At 42.5% G+C, this 19359-nt stretch overlaps 1 protein-coding gene across 1 annotated transcript in view; it reads right to left on the minus strand.

The window, feature by feature from the left end:
- Positions 1-19359, minus strand: part of LOC144797933 (extracellular calcium-sensing receptor-like) — a 174335-nt gene that overhangs the window by 143182 nt on the left and 11794 nt on the right. The window contains exon 2 of the mRNA XM_078668735.1: positions 6737-7028. Coding sequence (XP_078524861.1) covers positions 6737-7028 — 292 coding nt within the window. The remainder of the gene's footprint in view (positions 1-6736; positions 7029-19359) is intronic.

Below are 19359 nucleotides of genomic sequence, written 5' to 3' on the forward strand. Positions count from 1 at the left end.
CATCCTGTGTTTGAAGAGAAATTATGTAATCTACGGTTGCCTGAAAATGTACTGTAAATACAGTGCTCATGTAAATTGCTGATATAGTTTTGGGTCGACTTCGGGCTATATAAATATGCTAAAAAAAACAAAAAATAGCACCCACTTATAAATTGACTATACACTTACTTTGCAGTATTGTATAGATCCACTTTGTACGTTCGTATTTGTAGAATGAGCGAGAGAACGTTATATCATCAAAGTATTTGTTACTGGCAGAGGTAAGATGGTTGCATACGCTGTTTACTGCACAATATAATGTGGTTGGGCGCAGAAGCAGCATTTTACAAACATAATAAGTACACAGACACAGATAGATAGTTGAAGTGGGTACGGACACGTGTGCTCTACTTCATTTTATTATGTTGCTGTTGGTAACAAGTAGAATTGTAATCATGATGACATACACAGATATTCAATCATAAACTGTTTATGACTTCTGCTGTACAAAGGTAGGAGCACTATATGTGAAATAATACACACAAGATTCTATTGTAAAGCATTCATGAGTTGTGGTGCACTAAGCTAGGGTCGGTTTGTGTGGAGCCTGCGATGATGCGTGGTTCAGGCAGAGCACACTGGTAAGAATGTCTTTTGGCTACAGAATTTCGCCTTAATAAGGCCACATGGTGATTATTTATGGTGCACTAAGTTAGTGGTACTTCTGGTGCTCAGCGTGTGCTCACTCTGCGATGATGCGTGGTTCTAGCGGTCTGTACTCAAAGCATTGACTGTTGCATACTGCCCTGCATGAACTTTGAGGGGAAAAAAAACCTACCATTGATGGTTATCAATTGCTCTGCAAACTAGGGCTACTGATTGCCCCCCATAACAAATTAAACAATTGCATTTCACGCAGTGCATTCTAACTTTCTCAAAATGGGGACGTTTGTCTGGTGGCGATGTTAAAGATGATGCCCCAGAGCTACTTGGGGGCACATTATCAAGAACGGCGTAAAAATTATCGCTGGTTTAGCGGCAAAAAACTGCTGCTAAAGCGGCGATAATAGGCTTGATAATATGCTTTGGAGAATTCCAATAAAAGCCCATGTTCACACCAGAACTTGGACTTCTATTGGAATTCTCAATGGCATATTATCAAGCCCCTTATAGCCGCTTTAGCAGCAGTTTTCTGCCGTTAAATCAGCAATATCTTTTAACCCCGTTCTTGATCATATGCCCCCTTGGTATTGCCGGTGGTGGAGATACCTTTTGGCGCAGTGTTATACATTCTTTGTGAGCATAGTTCACAGGATGCAGGGATTAAAGGTGTTTGAGCATACTAGCAATGCCACAGGAGTATTTTTTGTCTCTGCCTTAAATAAATCAAGGCTAAATTCCCTACTGTCTGTAGTGTAGATCCAAAGCTGAATTCAAGTAGTAAACAATGCTGTCGGCATTGTAGATATTAGGCTGTATTGCATTATCTGTAATCACGATTGAAATAAAAGATGAAACATGTATGGCATACATTGTCGAAATGTGTATGTTTCTGGGACATTATAGTTCAAGTTGTGACCTGTGCTGTTCCCAGTGTAGAATGCCATTGAGTGTGCCTTTGCACTTGCAGAGTGAGTTTTGTTTTTCAACTAAACCTAGAACTGATATAAAAGAAGTTTTTGAAGGAAGGCTACTAAAGGGATATTGTATAGGGTTTGATAGACGTTTTACTTAGTATGGTACTGCACTCTGAAAATAATGAATGAAGAGTCAGTTGAATTCTGCCTGAATAGGGCCATGTGGCGATGAATTATGGTGCACTGAGTTAGTACTAGTAGTACCTTTGAGACTGAGCGTGTACGGAACCTGCAATGATGTGTGGTCCGGACAAGCCGCACTAGGGTAATATTTTTTGACTACTGAATTTTGCCTTAACTCCATCGCTGCTTGAGAGATTCCTCTCCTGTGCTGCAGATCCTTGAATTCCATTGTTCATGACGAGCTCAGCTCGTCATGAGCACACAAGCAGTGTACTGCATGACGAGCTGAGCTCGTTATGAGCATGGAAGGGGTTAATAAAGCCACCTGGCGATTATTTATGGTATACTCAGTTAGTGGTACGTCTGGTGTTTAGCGTGTGCTCACCCTGCGGTGATGGGTGGTCTGAATGGGCTGCACTCAAAGCAATGTTGCATACTGGATTGCATGTACTTTGAGGGGAAAAAAAACTACCATCGATGGTTGTCAATTGTACTGCAAACTAGGTCTACTGATTGCTCCCCATAACAAATTAAATGATTGCACTTCACGCAGTGCATTCTAACTTTCTCAAAATGGGTATGTATGTCTAGTGGCGATGTTGCAGATTGGGAGCATTTGGTTTTCTTAACCGATTATAGTCTCTCACACAATTTGGATTGGTACTAATCTTGAATTGTCGGCCCTACTGTTCACAGTATAGACCAAAGGCAGTCGTCAAGAAGGGCCCACAGCCATATAGCATTGACTTGAGCTGTATGGAGTTAGTGATAGGTGTGGCTCTCAACCTCTACTCAGCCAGCGATGATGCATTGTGTGGTCCAGCTGCACTGGGAGCAATGATTTTTGCCTAGTAATTTCTGTCTTAATAAGGCCACGGGGAGGTGACTTGTGGTGCAGTGAACTCAGCATGTGCGCACCCTGCGATGATTCGTGGTTCGGGCGGGTCGCAGTGGTACAATGTCTCTTGCCTACTGGAATGTGTCATGTGCAATTGCCATTCCACCTGAATCATGAGCCCTTACAATGTAGATCGAAGGCAGTAGTCAGCACAGACATTGGAATGTTTTTTGTTGCATCGTTTAACAAAATCTGAACACATACAGTACAATTGTCTCTGCATTAAACAAATCAAGGCTGAATTTCCTACTGTCCATAGTGTAGATGCAAAGCTGAATTCAAGTTGTGAACCCTGCTGTCCGCAGTGTAGATCGAAGGCAGTAGTTGACACAAACATCGAGGAATGCTTTTTTTGTCACATACTTGAACAAAATCTGAGGACACAGTACAATTGTCTCTGCCTTAACTAAATCAAGACTGAATTCAATGTTGTCTGTAGTGCTGATGCACTCCTGGTATCAAGTGGTGCACTCTGTTGATCGCAGTGTACATTTGAAGGCAGTACTAGGTACAGACACTGAGGAATGTTTTTTGTCACATCCTTTAACAAAATTGTATCTGCCTTACATAAATCAAGGCTAACTTCAATGCTGTCCGTAGTGTAGATGCAAAGCTTAATTCAAGTTGTGAACCCTGCTGTCTGCATTGTAGATTGAAGGCAATAGTCAGGACAGACATCGAGGAATGCTTTTTGTCACATCTTTTAACAAAATCTGAAGACATAGTACAATTATCTCTGCATTAAATAAAGCAAGGCTTAATTCAATGCTGTTTGTAGTGTAGATCCAAAGCTGAATTCAAGTTGTGAACCCTTCTGTCCACAGTGTAGATCAAAGGCAGTAGTTGATACAGACATAAGTCTGTGGTGCTGTGGTGTTGAGTTTGGAATGGGCCTGTATCAAGGAGAAACGTGGTCGTGGCTGCAGCCACGTGGCAGGGTGAAAACCTTTGCTGTGCCAGAGTCTTTTGTCTTCGCACAAGTGAACCACGCCCAATGTGTAGCCTATGTATTTATACTTTTATGCTGGAGTGGTCTGGTACGTCGGACCAGACCACTCCGCTTCTGCTTCAAGGGGGGGGACAACACAGCTACATGACCGAGGTATTCCCCAGTGTCTGAGATAATATGTTTGCATCCACTGTGCAGTACACTATATGTATCAATACTATATTTCCACATGGAAAAGTTTTTTGTTTTTATAGTGAGTTGTGTATAGCACATTACCGGTACACTTGGGATTCTGTAAATTATTGTTGATGTGCTATTTTACTCCCTTATACATAGTTGATTGCCACATCTCTGAACATTCAGGTATTGTGCAGTTGAGAGGATATGGTATCTTGGGCAGGTCTATTGTCCTGTTTTGCGCTGCCTCTGAGGTAGTAGGGGGGAGGGGTGCTGGGGGTGGTTGTGGTAGTGGTGGTGCTGGGTGTTGTGATTTTGTTAGGTGTCGGAGGTGCATGATTAGTACCTCTATCACATATTTGTCTTTAAATATGGTTTTGAGTTGGGTGTAATTCACGCAGTAGATAGTCGACCTCCTTACACCAGTTAAATGTTGATGCTAATTTGTTACTAGGAAGTGGAGCTATCGCCTGTTTTTTTAGTGGTTTGTGGCGATTTTGTTGGCGGAATGAATCAATTAAAGAGTGGTGATATTTGCAATTTTCACTGGGTTGAGATTGGGATGATAATTTGAAAAGAAAGAAAAAACAGATATGCTTAATGGACATTATAATTTTAATTAGCATTTAAAAAACCTTTGAAATTCACAAAAAAAACATAGGTTTCAGACAGGTTATAGTTAGGAATTATCATTTAAAAAACCTTAGAAATTCACGGAAAAAAACATAAGTTTCAAGCAGGTTATAGTCTGGAATTATCATTTAAAAAACCTTAGAAATTCATTGAAAAAACGATAGGTTTCAGGGGTGTTATAGTTAGCTGGACATTTCACTCATAAAAAACTATTGAAATTCCTCTGTTGTAGTTAGTTGTACTAACTGTAACTCTCGCTCCTGAAATCCTCTGGTGATGATGTCACATATTACATCATTCATGACATGGTCAGTGACATCACTGATGACATCTCAAATGGCATCATTGATGACATCACTGATGATATCATCCAGTGAATGTGGTTTGGTTTGTTATTTAAAACAATAGATAGATAGATAGATTTCTAAAATGTGTTTTAATCATTTTTGTGTGTAGCTGAGCCCTGAAAACGTTACTGATGCTCTAGTTATGAGCCTTAATGTTATGTTACGTTATGTTAAAATCATTTGTATAGCACACTTACACCAAACGGTTTCATGGCGCTATAAGCAGAATGTAGCAATGGAATGGTGACAGAAGCTTACTCATATGCCTTTGAGAACAGAGAAGTTCTGAACTGACTGTAGGAGGTTACTGATCTAAGTTCCGTGGGAAGGGAGTTCCAAAATTGGGGGGCCAAGAGGGAGAATCTGAGACCACCGTGTTTTTTTCCATTTAACAGAGGGAATGATAAGCAGATTCAGGTGGGAAGAGCGAAGTTCACAAACAGGAGTACAACGATGTATCAAAGAAGAAATAAATGCCGGTCCATGGCCAACCCGGGCTTTAAAGATAGTACATCCCAGTTTAAATACACAATGTTTAGCCACCAGGAGCCAATGGAGGCTCCTCATTAAAGGGTGGATGTGTTGGTATCTGGGTTGGAGGAAGATAAGCCTGGCTGCTTGGTTTTGAACCAGTTGTAAGCGATGGAGCTTATATGCTGACCAGAGCGAAAAGGGCCAGAGTTAATGCTTCGGTGGTTAGGAATCTACAGATTTTCCGGATTCTTCGTAGCTGGAAAAAGCAGGATGATACAATCGCACCAATCTGTAATTTCATAGACAGGTCCTTACTTATTTCAACTCCTAGACTTTTTACAGATTCAGCTGGACGAGGCGGGTTGCCTAAGAGAGGGTGCCAAAGGTTGGAATTCCATGGGATGGCAGTGCCTCCAGTCAGGATCAGCTCAGTCTTATCAGGGTAAGCTTAAGTTGGCTGGCATACATCCAGTCACTAATGAGGTTCATGGTAGTTTGAAAATTGGAGACTGAAGTGGTAGAGGAATCAATATCAAACACCAAATGAAGATCATCAACATAGTTGAAGACAGCGTATTAACGTTACAGTTGTGAATTGCAAATGGTTCTGTTGAAACAGTGATGTCCCTCCATTCTGGGCTGAATAATCACAATCTAGAATGCATAAATAAGTTTGAAACATTTAGTGTATTCGTATAGCTGCCATCTGTCCCTTAAGTCACCACCTCAGTCCAGCTCACTAAGGACACCTGTGTTAGACAGGGACAGGAAATGGGTCCAGCCACCAAAATAAAAGTACCCCCATTAATGAATTAGAAAGCTAAAAAAAGTAGACCATGCTTGCAAACTTTATAAGTTTTAAAACTGTAAAATCATGCTGCTTAAGTGCAAGGTATGGGAGACTGCATTGATTTGTGCTTGATGCAGATGAATTCTTCTTTATTATTAGAGAAATCTAATCTGCTCCAGCAGACCAATAATCAGTCTCATAAACAATCAGAGAAACAGCCCACTCACTGATCAGTCAAACATGCCCATCAGGCACTATCTGATCACCTAAAGGACAGTCTGACCCTGAAGGACATTGTTTATAGTCCTGAACTTTTCATCTACAAATAAGTGATTTCAGGAGTCTTAGTCTAATATGTTTAATAGAAGCAAAACATGGCAACAAACCCCAAAATGCATCAGGTTATCACACAAAAATCCAGGACTGTAAACAGTGTCCATAACAACCTGATGGATGTGGTCACTCTATCTTCTTCCGGTCACTATAACTTTCTGAATTAAATAACAAGCTAAAAAAGCAAAGAGTTTCAGCACAATCCTATTGGGTAGTAGCAATGATACTACAGATTTCATATGTCAGGGAGATTGTTCCAAGTAACAACTGTAAGTCTTCAAATTAATTGAGCAAACTTTACTCTTGGAATACAATTTGTTGAAATCCTACTCTTACTCTACAAGGCAAGCAAAATTACTGTAAATGGCTGTTCTTTGGTTGTTTATGGTTTCTTACCTGCGGAAATCGATACAAGCCGAGCACCCGTGCCATGACAATTGAAGATGATGACCCCGCATCGCCAATGATGCCCACAAGTGGCAGGTTCTGCTGGCAGCGAAAGTTTGGTGCCGGGTGCTTTTTTCCAGCCAGCATCCACAAGGTCCCCTCGAGGGAACGCTGCCTCATCCTGCAGGAGTCATAGATCTGGAAACCGAGGGTGACATTTGGCAAGAAGAGGACGTTCCTATTGATCTCCTCAACAGCTAATATCATTGCCTGGAGCCCCTGGTAATTCTGGGTGCGAACGCTGGAGAACAAACAGACACTACTGTAAAGGAATGTCATGCATTGTACATACAGTACAAAATAAGTCTTACATTGATCGGTCACCAAACATCAGCCAGCAAATGATCTCCTGGATAGGATGAGAGAGGACCTCCTCAGCCGTGCCAGTTTTCGGACACATCCAGACTATTTCAAATTTAACTCCTTTAAAGATTGCCAGCAAGATTGCCAGCACATCCTGGCTTAGTCGATTTCACATGAGTGAGGTTTGTTATAAGTTCTGCATTTCATCACAGACCAGCACTTTATATGAAGGTCACTTATGCTCAAGATGAACCTGAGTTTGAAACTATAAGCTGTCCTCCTCAGCAGAGGTTGACTTACTGTGCATTAAGGGCCTTCCGTTGTGCACATAGCCTACGATGAGATGCATAGTTCAAATCCAAAAACAGCGACGCAACAACAGAAAATGGTAGATGTGGGTGATGCCCTACCAACACCTCTTATGATTCAACTGGGTCCTGATTAGGTGCACTTTGTGTTATAGTACAGGTGTGTCTTGAAGGTTTGCCAATGACCAAGTTACACTGACCTTGTGATGTGCCCTTCTCACTGGGCTTGAAGAAGCACAAACCCTAAGCTGTTGGAAACTCCTCTAGGTCTTGGCTGCTCAGTTGCATATTCACCACTGCCTGCTATGGCAAACTGGAATTTTAACAGTTCTACCAATGATACTCAACCAGTAGATATATTTACCTCCCTATACTCATCTGGTGATATTTTGCACTATGAACTTGAATATCCCTAAGTTTCAATTTTGGGTCCCTCTCTGGAAACCTGTGTCCTGCAGTGTATAATAGTGGTATCTTCCAATGTCCCAGGAATCTGACAGACAGGCTTCAATGACTACAAAATCAGGCTGCTAAGATATGCATGAACATAAATAATATTTCAGACCTGTTAAGCAGCACTGAAAACAAAACTCTGATTACCAATTGATACTAAAACCAAATGTAATCAAAAGTTGTTTATATTGCATATGGCTATTGCAATATTTGCCACTGAATTGTTATTATCTCATCCATCATAACAATTAGGCCCTAATTATGATGTTGTGTGGACTTGAGTCTGCCCGACACGGTTTCGGTGTGGGAACTGACCGGTATTAGGTCGGCGGTTCTGAACACCGCATTATGATGGGGCTGCACATGGTGCAGGCTCAAACTCTCATTTCTCTGTAGAGAAATGGGAGTTTAGGTAAAATTCTGCACTGTGTGGCAGGCACATCATGTGCCTGCCATGGTATACAGCCTTTACAACGAAACTTTTACAACAAACTACCATTACAACGCAACTTTTACAACGAAAACCATTACAACGCATAGCGCTGGGGGGGCGCTCTAGGATAGGGAATAGGTTTAATGTACTATCCAACACCTTCCCTACTATCCACGGGGACTGGAGTTGGAATAGTAAATTAAACTATTCACTATCCAGCGCCCAAAAGCATTATGTGTTGTAATGGTATGCGTTGTAAAACTTACGTTGTAAAGGTAGGAGTTGTAAAAGTATGCGTTGTAACGTCATACATCCGCCTGCCACAAGGTGCAGGGATTTACAGGTGGGACTTTAGTTGCCCCCTCTGCCCCCACCCTGAGGCTGCAGGGAGAAGGTGGCCCAGCCAGGGGCCCACAAAGTCACTTTTTTGACAGGTTTTTCATGTCATAAAGTCCAACATGGAAAGCCTTTCTGAAACTGACATCATAATCCCGACAGTGGAAACGCCGTACTAGGGATTGCAAATTCTGGCTGGTCGTTGGAAGCCACCCGAAATTTCCGGCCAGTTTGACTTCCAACACCCTACATTGTAATTTGTTGGTCGGAAGTCTAATGAGGCCCTTTATTCTGAAAATACTTTAATACTGTTTAACAAATCCTAAAATTTTAATCCAATTTAATTGGCAAATAAAGTTCAATTTGTCCTGGTTCAATCCATCTAAAACCTCCGGTCAGCATCTTGACATCAGATGCCTCAATTTCCCAACACCCTGCAGAGACACAGCAGTGCTTGTAGTGAGAGTGGGTCCTAATCTATGGAACACTTGTATTCCTGACCAAGAGCCTAGCTAAGATACCTCCAAAGCAGGAAACAACTAACACAGCCTTTCAAGAAATCGTTTGTAGTGACTCTGCTGTCCTAGACCCATAGACGAAAAATGCAGGAGAGTGGTGTTCACTTCCTTCTGCTGGACTGTAATGGACTCTTGTTTGTCATGGGTGGTGTTTTTGCTCCTGTTGTCTTATGTGTACTTTAGTTCTCTCCAGTGGCCTCCAGCACCTTACAAAATCTTCAGCATGGCAGAGCTTGACTCACACCGTCAGTCGCCAGTGCATTGGTGCATGTAAAACATCTGGCCGACTGACCCTGACATCCTGAGTATCTGTCAGGCTTTACTTTGCTCTCATAAGTGGAGCGGTAGGAGCCCTGGCACCCATATTTACTGCCGCTGATAAGTGTTCTGAAGGTGTGTGGCAGTACAAAAATGAAAAGTACTACAATGCTGTCTAAAGTCATTGGAATGCAATTGACTGTGCATAATACCTGTGGAATGCTGACATAATATAGAAAGTGCAATATGGTCAAAATAAGACAAAACAAGATTTAAATATTTAATCACGCTTCAAGCACCTGAAATCCTTGACTGATATACATATCAGTATAAAAGAGATGTACTTTTGTGAAGCATGATAAAATAAAATCAAAATACACCTTACAAAATGGGTCAGGCAACAATATCTCATTCACTGTTATCTAAATGTTGCAGTAAAAACATCTCCAACTATGGAAAATGTAATAAAATATTATGTTCTTCATTGAGACTCTTAATTGCTTGAAGATTTTAGACCCACGAAATAACATTTACTTATAACAAATACGTTTTATATAGTATAATGCTAAACATTGGAGTATTTGCAAGCACTCCCAGTCTCAGAAAATATAACAAAAAAGGCATCAGGAAATAAAAGAGGTTGCCGAGGATCTCACAGCTGAAGAAGCAATGATAAAAACTATGATCTCATGGATGAACACAAGGTCTGACTTGGATACAAATTAGGCCGGGGTACCAAAATGAAAGTGTCCCCCATTAACGAATTACATAGCGTAAAAAAAGTGGCTTGGTTTGCAAATTTGGAACGTTTTCAACTTGTACAAATAGGCTCTATAAGTATTTTGCAAGCTACAGAAGTTTACGTGGCCAATGTTTATTTTAATGTCAGGGAACCTGATAATAAAAAACGGCTAAGCAGCCCATAACATATGCCCACGAACAACCCAAAAATAGGCCCACATCCTGATTTGTCGGACCAGTCTGTTGGGCACTACCCGTCTGCCCCAAAGGCCAGTCTGAACGTGAATTAACAGCCCTCATTTCGTCCACTAGACCACATACACCAGTATAAAATGCTTAATGTTACTTCACTTTGCAGTTTAATTAACAGAGCCAGGTACCCATGAATTTAGGTACACTTTTTAGACAAACAAATGGCAAACTGGAGACCAAGTAGTGTGAGCAGTATAAAGACTAATAGAGAAAGTGATTTGTGTATTTATTTATTCTAAAACTATGTCTCTGTTTTTTATTTATCAAATGATTCGACTTTGTCATCGGAAAGAAAGGAAAGAGAATGGAGAGAAGAAAAGGCAGAAAGAGGAAAAGAGAAGGAAATAAGGTAATGTTGGTAAAGAAAGTAGTGAACGTGATCATGATTGTTACAAATGGGGGTCTCTAGTTAGCATAGGTAGGTAACTTTGTCCAAACAGAGACCCTTCCTTATAGTAAGGGTAAGGGGGATACACACTTTAGATAACCCCTGCTCACCTCCTTGGTAGCTTGGCACAGGCAGAGAGGCTTATCCCAAAGGCAATGTGTAAAGTATTTTTACCAACACACACAGTAACACAGTGAAACCAACACCACACCAGTTTAGAAAAATAAAATATCTTTATCTAAACTAAACAATACTAAAACAACACAAATCCAGCGTACACAGTTACAAATATGACTTTGAAAAGGTTTCAAGAACTTGTACCATAGAAAACAATGGATCTGTGACTTTTCACCAAAGTAGCTGTAGATGCGTCAACATTCACATGCCAAACAGCTGCACCGTCGTAAAACATTGAGATGCTACACTCCTGAGACATTGGTGAGGCAATGCGACAGTCCTGCTGCACTCAGAGGAATGGTTGCCTTGATTCAGGTCTGTACGGGGAGTAATGCGTAAATTCTTCATGGCGGTTTCGGTCCGCAGGAGCTGCCTCAGAAGAACTTGCCACACAGGTACGATGTGTGGAAATCCGGGATGAGTCGGCGATCAATGCGGTGACATTGAGCGCAGCTGCATCGGTCCTCTTCAGCAGCAACAACCTCCAGAGGCCCAAAACTGGCACAGGCACCTCTTGGCAGGTCAGAACTCGCAGTAGCAGAGTTCAAGAGACCAGGGGGTTAAGTCTTTGTGTCCCTGAGACTTCAGAACAGGAGACCAGCTCACTTCAGGCCCTTGGAGAGCTCCTTCAATCAGGGGACATGGCACACAGCAAAGTCCTTCTCCTTTCCAATACAGAAACAGCAATTGAAGGCCAACCCCAGACACACAACAAGGACAGTACTTCACCTCAGTCTCTCCAGCTCTTCTCCTTGGTAAAGGTTCCTCTTGAATTCAAGTAATGATCTGAGACTCTGGGGTTTTGGGTCTGATAGTTATACCCCAAAATGTATTTGTTCTCTTTGTGCAAGGGGCTCTGAGCCCAGTTCAAACCAGTTCGGGGGGGGGGGCACTTTGCAAGTGCACAGCAACATTCATTGTCAGTGTGAGCCTTGGCTCCAGACACACCACAGGGTGGCAGAGACAGCTTTGTGGAAGGCAGGCACAGACCTATTCAGGTACAGGTGCTACTCCTCCTACCACTTCAAATGCAGATCAGGCCTATTCAGCCTAGTGCTGACTCATCCAGACTCCTGGAGCCGCTGCACCTCCCCAGACCCTGTCATGCCAAAGCCAGGCAGTCACTCCACAACTAGGCAGAGGCACATAGGATGGTTGAACAAGAAAATAGCCACTTTCTAAAAAGTGTTATTATCAAACATATATGTTAAAACACATCTATTCTAAAAGATGTGTTATTAAATCCTGAGTTCAGGGATACCAGACTCCATTTTACTATCTTATCCCTATGGGAAGATATGCTTGTAAAATGTTACAAATGCAAAAACCACAGTTGATGGAAATAATGCAGAACAATGTCATACATTCACCCAGTATGTAGATTTGGGCCTTAATCCATCGTTTCTTTGCTCACCACACCACCCCAGTTCAGACAAGGCCATTTGCAAATCAGCCTTGACCCAGTGTCTCATGGGAGCAGTACAGTCCGAACTGCCAAGCCATGTCTTCCCTGGACCGGAATTAAGCATCCTAGCAGCAGTTTCTGGCTATCTGCAGTCTTCAGCCAGGATATTGACTCCAGTGGCGTGGAGAGCACGGAACTCACATCTGAGCATACCCGCCCACTCAGGGTGACAAATGCATATGCAAATCAGAACCTGAACTGCCAAGCCACGTCTTCCCTAGACCGGAATCAAGCATCCTAGGACCGGGTGAATGTATGACATTGTTCTGCATTCTGTCCATCAATCACTTGGGCCACATCCCAGTCCATGACAGTTTCACATCATGCCACCTCAGTTTTGGCCCAGCCATAAGCAAATCAATCTTGGCCAAGCTCAGATAGGACCAGTCCATCCCAAACTGCCAGGCCAGGTCCTCCCTGAACCAGAACACAAGCAACCCAAGACTGGTGAGGTTTGAAAGGCTGAGCCCTGTTTTGCAAGGCTTACATCACTATTACTGCATCACAGACTAGTTTGGCTTCATCTGCACTTTCATAAAATAACTTCTCACCCATTAGACAGTGCACAGTGGGGGAAGGTGCAAAGATATATTCCAGGGTCCGAGTGTGTGTGCCTTGTATGTGCAAGAATTAACAGCGACACCATCATCATTAGAGATGCATTGTTATATGCAACGCAAATTTTTGAAACAATAGGTAATTACCACAAATTGCCCAAGGACCGTGTCTGATTCATACTCCACACACGAAGCGGAGTTAGTTTTATTCTGTAATTTAGAAAGGGAGTGGGTGGCATGTAAAGCAATGTGAACCATATGACACAGGGGAATTTGTCCCTTTTAAATGAATGTATGGCTTCACAATGCATTTGCAGCACGTACGTACACAAAACAAGCCTAAACAAAGAGGCTATTCCAATCTTTCCTGTTGAGAATGATACACATAGTAGTTTGTGTTGGAATGCAAATCTTCTCACCCCATGATTTTTGCTAGCAAGAAAAAAACCAAGTTGCGCATTAAAGACAATGCTGTTTACAGGGAGCCATGGGTTGGTGAAGGAGGGCTCATAACAGGGATAAGTGGGTAAAATTGTCGAGACGCCATTATTGACTTCTACTCACATGACAGAGACACTCACCGGCTGTGGCCTGCGGGACAGTCAGACAGAGCAAAATTAATTGCGTGAGCCTCGCCCTGCCTCACTCCGACCCCGAATGTCTGCAAGGAAGTCATTGATGTGCAATTGTAACATTTGCTCATCTTACGGTAGCTTATATTTTAGTAGTTCATGTGTCATAATGTCATGGTTGGGACTTGGAAGTGGGGCAGCGTAAGTACTAGTAGGCTGAGCTGCAATTATCTCAGCGCCTGATTTCACACACCACCTTCCAGGACATTTCTGAATGCCACAGCCCAGCCAGTGCAGCCACCAACTCTCTCCGAGCTGCCCTCCCCCTAAGCCTGATTACTTAGTTAGGCCCCGGCCCCGCCCAGTTCCACAACTGGAAGGTAAGCATTACAATGAAAGGTCATAGTGTCTGCAAGCGTTTCACATCTCTCAGGCACCAGGCACTTCCCAGCTGCAGGCTGGCATGTGGATCTCCATTGCAGTCATTGAATGGTAAGCCGCGCCTGCCCTCCATTAAAAAAAAAACTTCAAGCCTCTGGTCTTCGAGCAAGTTCTCATCAGAATGTAACCTCCTGGTCACCGGACACACAAGCATTGGTCAATCCCTAACTGCTAACCTCCCCACCCTGTGCAATGTCCTCCCCGGTCAGAAGTGTCCATGAATGGACACCTCCTAGGCTCCAGGCCATGTCTCCCGCCACAAACCCATCTCCCTTCCTGTTATCCCTCCCTACAACCACCTACTCCTGTATCCCACCCCCACGGCACAGAGCATTGTAGCTCACACATACACAATGACGATCAACAAACAACAAGAACACCATGTAGACCTCGCAAGTGGTTTGCAATGCACAACAGAAGCCATACAATACAATTATATGGGGACCCCTTTCTCTGTCTGACGAAGCAGAATGTAAAGCTTTATACTTCTTTTTGTAAGTACTGAATTTCAAACTTTGCAATTCTACACTCTTCAACCTAAGCAACAAGAATGGACGAACACTCCTTGCCAAGAGCCGCTCAAAGTATGACAGGTAGCATTTTGGTTTTTCCTCACACAGTACTGGGGTTGCTTTTCACTACTATTTAATGACCAACAGCATCATTTGTGAATAAGAAATAATATCAAAACACAAAAGCATCTAGAAGTATCCGATGAAACCCGTCTGCCTGCCTTACTGACACCACGCTAAGAGAGCAGTGGATTTATTTCGTGAGCACTGCTCAGGAAATACACAGCGCTGCGGTCACGGAAGCGGGCCGGGCCAGGGTCTAACCAACCAGGCTTTTTAGGTCTTGCCTACGCAGCGTGCGTGCGTGTAATAAATGAGCCACTCTTGTGATGTTGGCACCCTATGATGACCCTTGCCACCACCATTTTAATTGAATGTAGTGTGTTCCTGAATGCCTGTTTCTCTTCTGTTCTGTAATATTGCTGTCTTTCAGTGGGAGCTGTTACTGAGTGGAACAGTCTTGCCAAGAGCAGAGCGTGTGGGATGTGCATTTGAAGGCGTGCAGTTGTGATTGTCTTGTGCATTGGTGAGAATTATGAGTTCTTACTATTGGCTTTGACCATTCTGTTTTCTGACTTTACCTTGCTTTACGCCAGTGCTGACTATTGCCTTCGGCATGCTCTCATGTCATCTTGCTTTTCAATTCCATCTTGCTTTGGGCCTTTCTTTCCGGCACGGGGCTGCAGAGCTGAATGTTTTGCTTTCACTTTTTTTCTGCACTCTGTGTGCTAGTAGAAACCGGTTCTTGTCAGATGAATGTGCTCACTCTATGCAGGAGTCATAACAAAGGCCTGATCAACCCACAGTGTGACCTTGGTACGAAGTGGTACAGGAATCTCATGAGAATGAGGGAGCTTGGTTTGCTAGAAGCTTCGTTATGTTTGGATTTGTATTAAAAAGGGGGAGCTTCCACTGGTCTGGTGGAAGTTGGCAGTGGAAATTTGGGGAGTTTGGATTCCGAGTGAGGGCAGGCGTGTCTATCTCGGATTGAACCCTGATTGCTGAGCTCTGATACCCGGCTGTGTGAAGACTTCCCCCGGCCAGAAGTGGGCAGTGTAGGCATCAGGTGATGTATTGAATTTTGTGGTTATTGCCATTGTGCCAGTGGCTGTGATCGCGTGAGGTGTTTCTTTGTGGTGTGGGAGGTGCACATCGAGAGTGAGCCTCTATTCTGTGTATATATATATCTTTCTGATCTCTTGCAGGGCGTCCAGTGTATCTTATCTTACTTCAGTTATTGCTTGTTTATTAATCAGTATTATAGTTTGCTCAGTTATTGATTCATGCCTTAAGATTAAATGTTTGCTACATATATTTGAATCTAATGCATTTGGTATCTGAGACAGCCTTTGTTTAGAGAGTATTATGTAATAAACCCCAAGCCTCATTCTAAAAGTGATAGTCTTTGCATTTTGTTAAATAAAACTCCTTTTCAAAAGGTATTGTTTATTTTGTGTTGCAGCCTTGCTGTGCCAGGGCTGGTAAGATATGCTAAAAGTGTATACTATTCAAAGGTGTAATGATATATTTGCCTCCCAGGTGGGAGTGCAGTGTTTGGGTGTGGCTTATTGGTGAGAAGCCACATTCAAAACATTTTTGGTGTAGTCGGGTGCAGGATATGAACATCGATTTAAAAGGGGAAGGAATATGTATTCTAGAAATCGAAAGCAGACTCTCAGATACCAATTGATATATGTATATATTTGAATGGGAGGTAGCCCATGTGGTGTGCTAGCCCGTGAGTGAGCTAATTGTGCTGGGTTGAGTGAGAATTGGAGTGTGTGTTTAAGTGCATTTTGTAAAAAGTGTTTATGAATAATTTGCTATGTTAGGCAGAAAGGGCTGGATCCCTTTCAAGTGTTTAGTACGAAATGTATCCAAAACATATTCAGCTGCAGTGTGAATTTGAGACATGAGAGACATGGTTTGTGGAGCCAAAATACCTCTGCAATGTTAGCCTGTCAGAATAAATTGCAAAATAAGAAAAAGGTTGGAATTGACTGGAATCCTGAAATGTAGGATGTTCTTTGTTTGACATCTTTGGGAAAAGCGCTTGAAATTGTTTGGTTTCTTTGAGAACCTGATAAAATAAAAAGAGAACTTGAATTGCTTTCCCAGGCAAATTAATGAATTTGGTCCATTTCTGAAAATGCCTGGCAAGAGTTTCTTGTTGTCCTGGTTATTCTTAATTTGTAAAAGGTAACAAATGTAAAAATATGGTCTGATTAAAAGTACTAGAATGTATAAGTTATTTTAATATAGGGAGTGATTTAACATGAGGGAAATGTCAGGAAAAAGTAATGTGCATTTAAATCAAAGGCAGTTCTATGAAAGTTCAAGCCAGTGTGAATTTGTGCTGCACAGACACACATTTAAATGTGCACTAGGACAAGTGAAATACAGACTCATGGTCTGACAGGGGGCAGATTATAGCTTTGAGATAAGAACAAAAGAAAGGGAGACAGAGGTGTATTAGCAGTGAATAAAATGTTTAGCTTGTGAATTCTGTTTCACTCTGACAAGAGGTGAAAGGGTTAAGAAAAAATGTGAGGCTGTTTTCCGTCTCAGACATTTTTTTTTGCAGAGTTTTATATAGCACGAACTAGAACCGAACCAAATCAGTTATCAGAGCGCTTTACATAGCACCAGTTGCGTTACATGAGGACACACTTTCATTTTAGGCAAGGGGAGATTAAGTGATTTGCCCAGAATCACAGGGGGGTTTTGGCGTCGTTACCGAGACTCGAACCCGGATCCCCAGGTCCGAGGTCGAGCGCCTTAGCCGTTAGGCCAACCCCTCTCATGAAATGCGTCCTGGCAGTGGATGGCACGTAAAAATCTGGTGCAGGAGGGGAAATGACATACAGAGTCAGTGATGGTGCTGTGAAGACTGCGGATAAATTCCGATGGGAGGGGCCATCCCAGCTTCTCACCCCAGCAGACAGAGGGGTGAGAAGTGAGGCTTCCTTGACATAGATGTTTGGGAGGCCTGCAAATGCACAGGTTTCCTCTCCCCCTCGGCCTTGGCAGGTGGGGCTAGGAGGCAGCGGAGTGAGAAGGCTGAGCTTGTTATCTTTGGCAATAGGCCTAGTTAGGGTCCGCGGTAGCCTGAGAAAGGGGGTGCAGTGTTTGGGGGGGACTGAGAGACAGCACACAGAGAGCAACTTCTGATAGTTTGAAAAAAAAATGAAGTAGGAAAAAAGGTACATACAGAGAATAGGAGTTAAAAGGTGTCCTTTTGCCATCCTTGAACCAGATTTTAACATTAGTTGAAGAGATGTATTTTTAAAGCAATTTTGCAAACAAGTTCGTTTTTTTTTTGAAGAGAGAATTAAACATGTACTCAAGCCATTTGTTTTGATCAGCTACGATGAGTCAGATGTGAAAAAAATGTGAGTTTAGGGAGCGTGAGGAAAATGAACAAACCAGTTTTTTATTTATTTTGAGTTAACGATTGCTGTTCATAGGTATAAATTAGACATGTTGGTGAATAATGAATTTTGTTTTACAGGGAGGAATGTTATTTTAGAAAATGAATGCAACAATGTTTTTACCTCTGCACAAGCAGTTTGTGTAGAATGTTTTTAAAATGTCAATTTAGAAATGTGACAGTGTATTTTGTGTACCAGTTCAAGAGAAATGTGTTCTTTATAGTTTTTGTAATGAATAGGGAAAGGAAAATATAAAAAAAATTTAAGTTACAAATACTTTTGTGTTATTGCACATTGACAGATATTGGACAAGGAGTATTACAATGAGATACAATGTGATTTCTCAGGTCGTCATGGAAACTCCAGGGGTAGAGATTGAGAATATAAGATTCCATAGAATGTGCTGATGGAGCATGACTGAACCTTTGATTTCCTTACAGATGACAAGGCTAAAGTCTTGGAGACATGATTCAGATTTGGTGTGCATACCTAAATACGAGCACCTAGGAGATAAAGATCATCAAGCAGGTGGGCAGAAAATGAAGGGATTTCCCATAGATTTAATCAGAATTGTGATTCTTATGTGCCAGAATGCACAAGCCAGACATGTCCCATAGAAAGTGCGATGCCGGTTGAGGAAAGGAAAATTACCAGAGCAGATGAAGTGCCTTGGGTTTCTGCGAATAGATAAAGGACGCACATATCAAGCAATGATTGAAAGAATACTGCCCCAGCCCTTCTTGCTGTACAGAGAACGAAGAGAGTTTCATTCTCATACCAAGGATTCAGAGGTTAAAGCATGGGTAGAATTCTCAGACAATTCCCCAGAGCTAGAGGAGAGCTGTGCAGACCGTGATGAAAAATGTTTTTTTGCAAGAAGAGTGATGCTTTTTGCTTTTTTCAGATCATCATATGCCGTGCAGCGTCTTGGTGTGCATGTTGCCTTGGTCCTTGTTTGAGTGGGATCCCCCTCCCCTTCCCTTCCCTCCTCCCTTCCCCTCCCTCCCACAAGCCTGGTGGAGCTGCCAAGCCGGACGGTGGAAGGTGATGTCCTGTAGCTGAGGGACCATTAAGAATAATGGGGTGACCCTGTAACCCTCAGAACCTGGGCGGGTAATTAGACAAACAACTTCAACAAGGTATTTTAACCTACTGTGCAATTTGTGTGTCCCTGGTAGGTTACAGACGTACTAGAATGATTAATACTAGTACGTCTGTACCCTACCAGGGACACACAAATTGCACAGTAGGTTAAATTAGCTTGTTGAACTTTTATTTTTCCTCCCAACAGAACCATTATTGTTTGTCTGTAGCTGAGGGAAGCTGAAGTCCTGTGGCTGACCGGACCAGATGGGGCCCGCCTTTGC

Source organism: Lissotriton helveticus, chromosome 12, assembly GCF_964261635.1.
Source record: "Lissotriton helveticus chromosome 12, aLisHel1.1, whole genome shotgun sequence".
Taxonomy (NCBI): domain Eukaryota; kingdom Metazoa; phylum Chordata; class Amphibia; order Caudata; family Salamandridae; genus Lissotriton; species Lissotriton helveticus.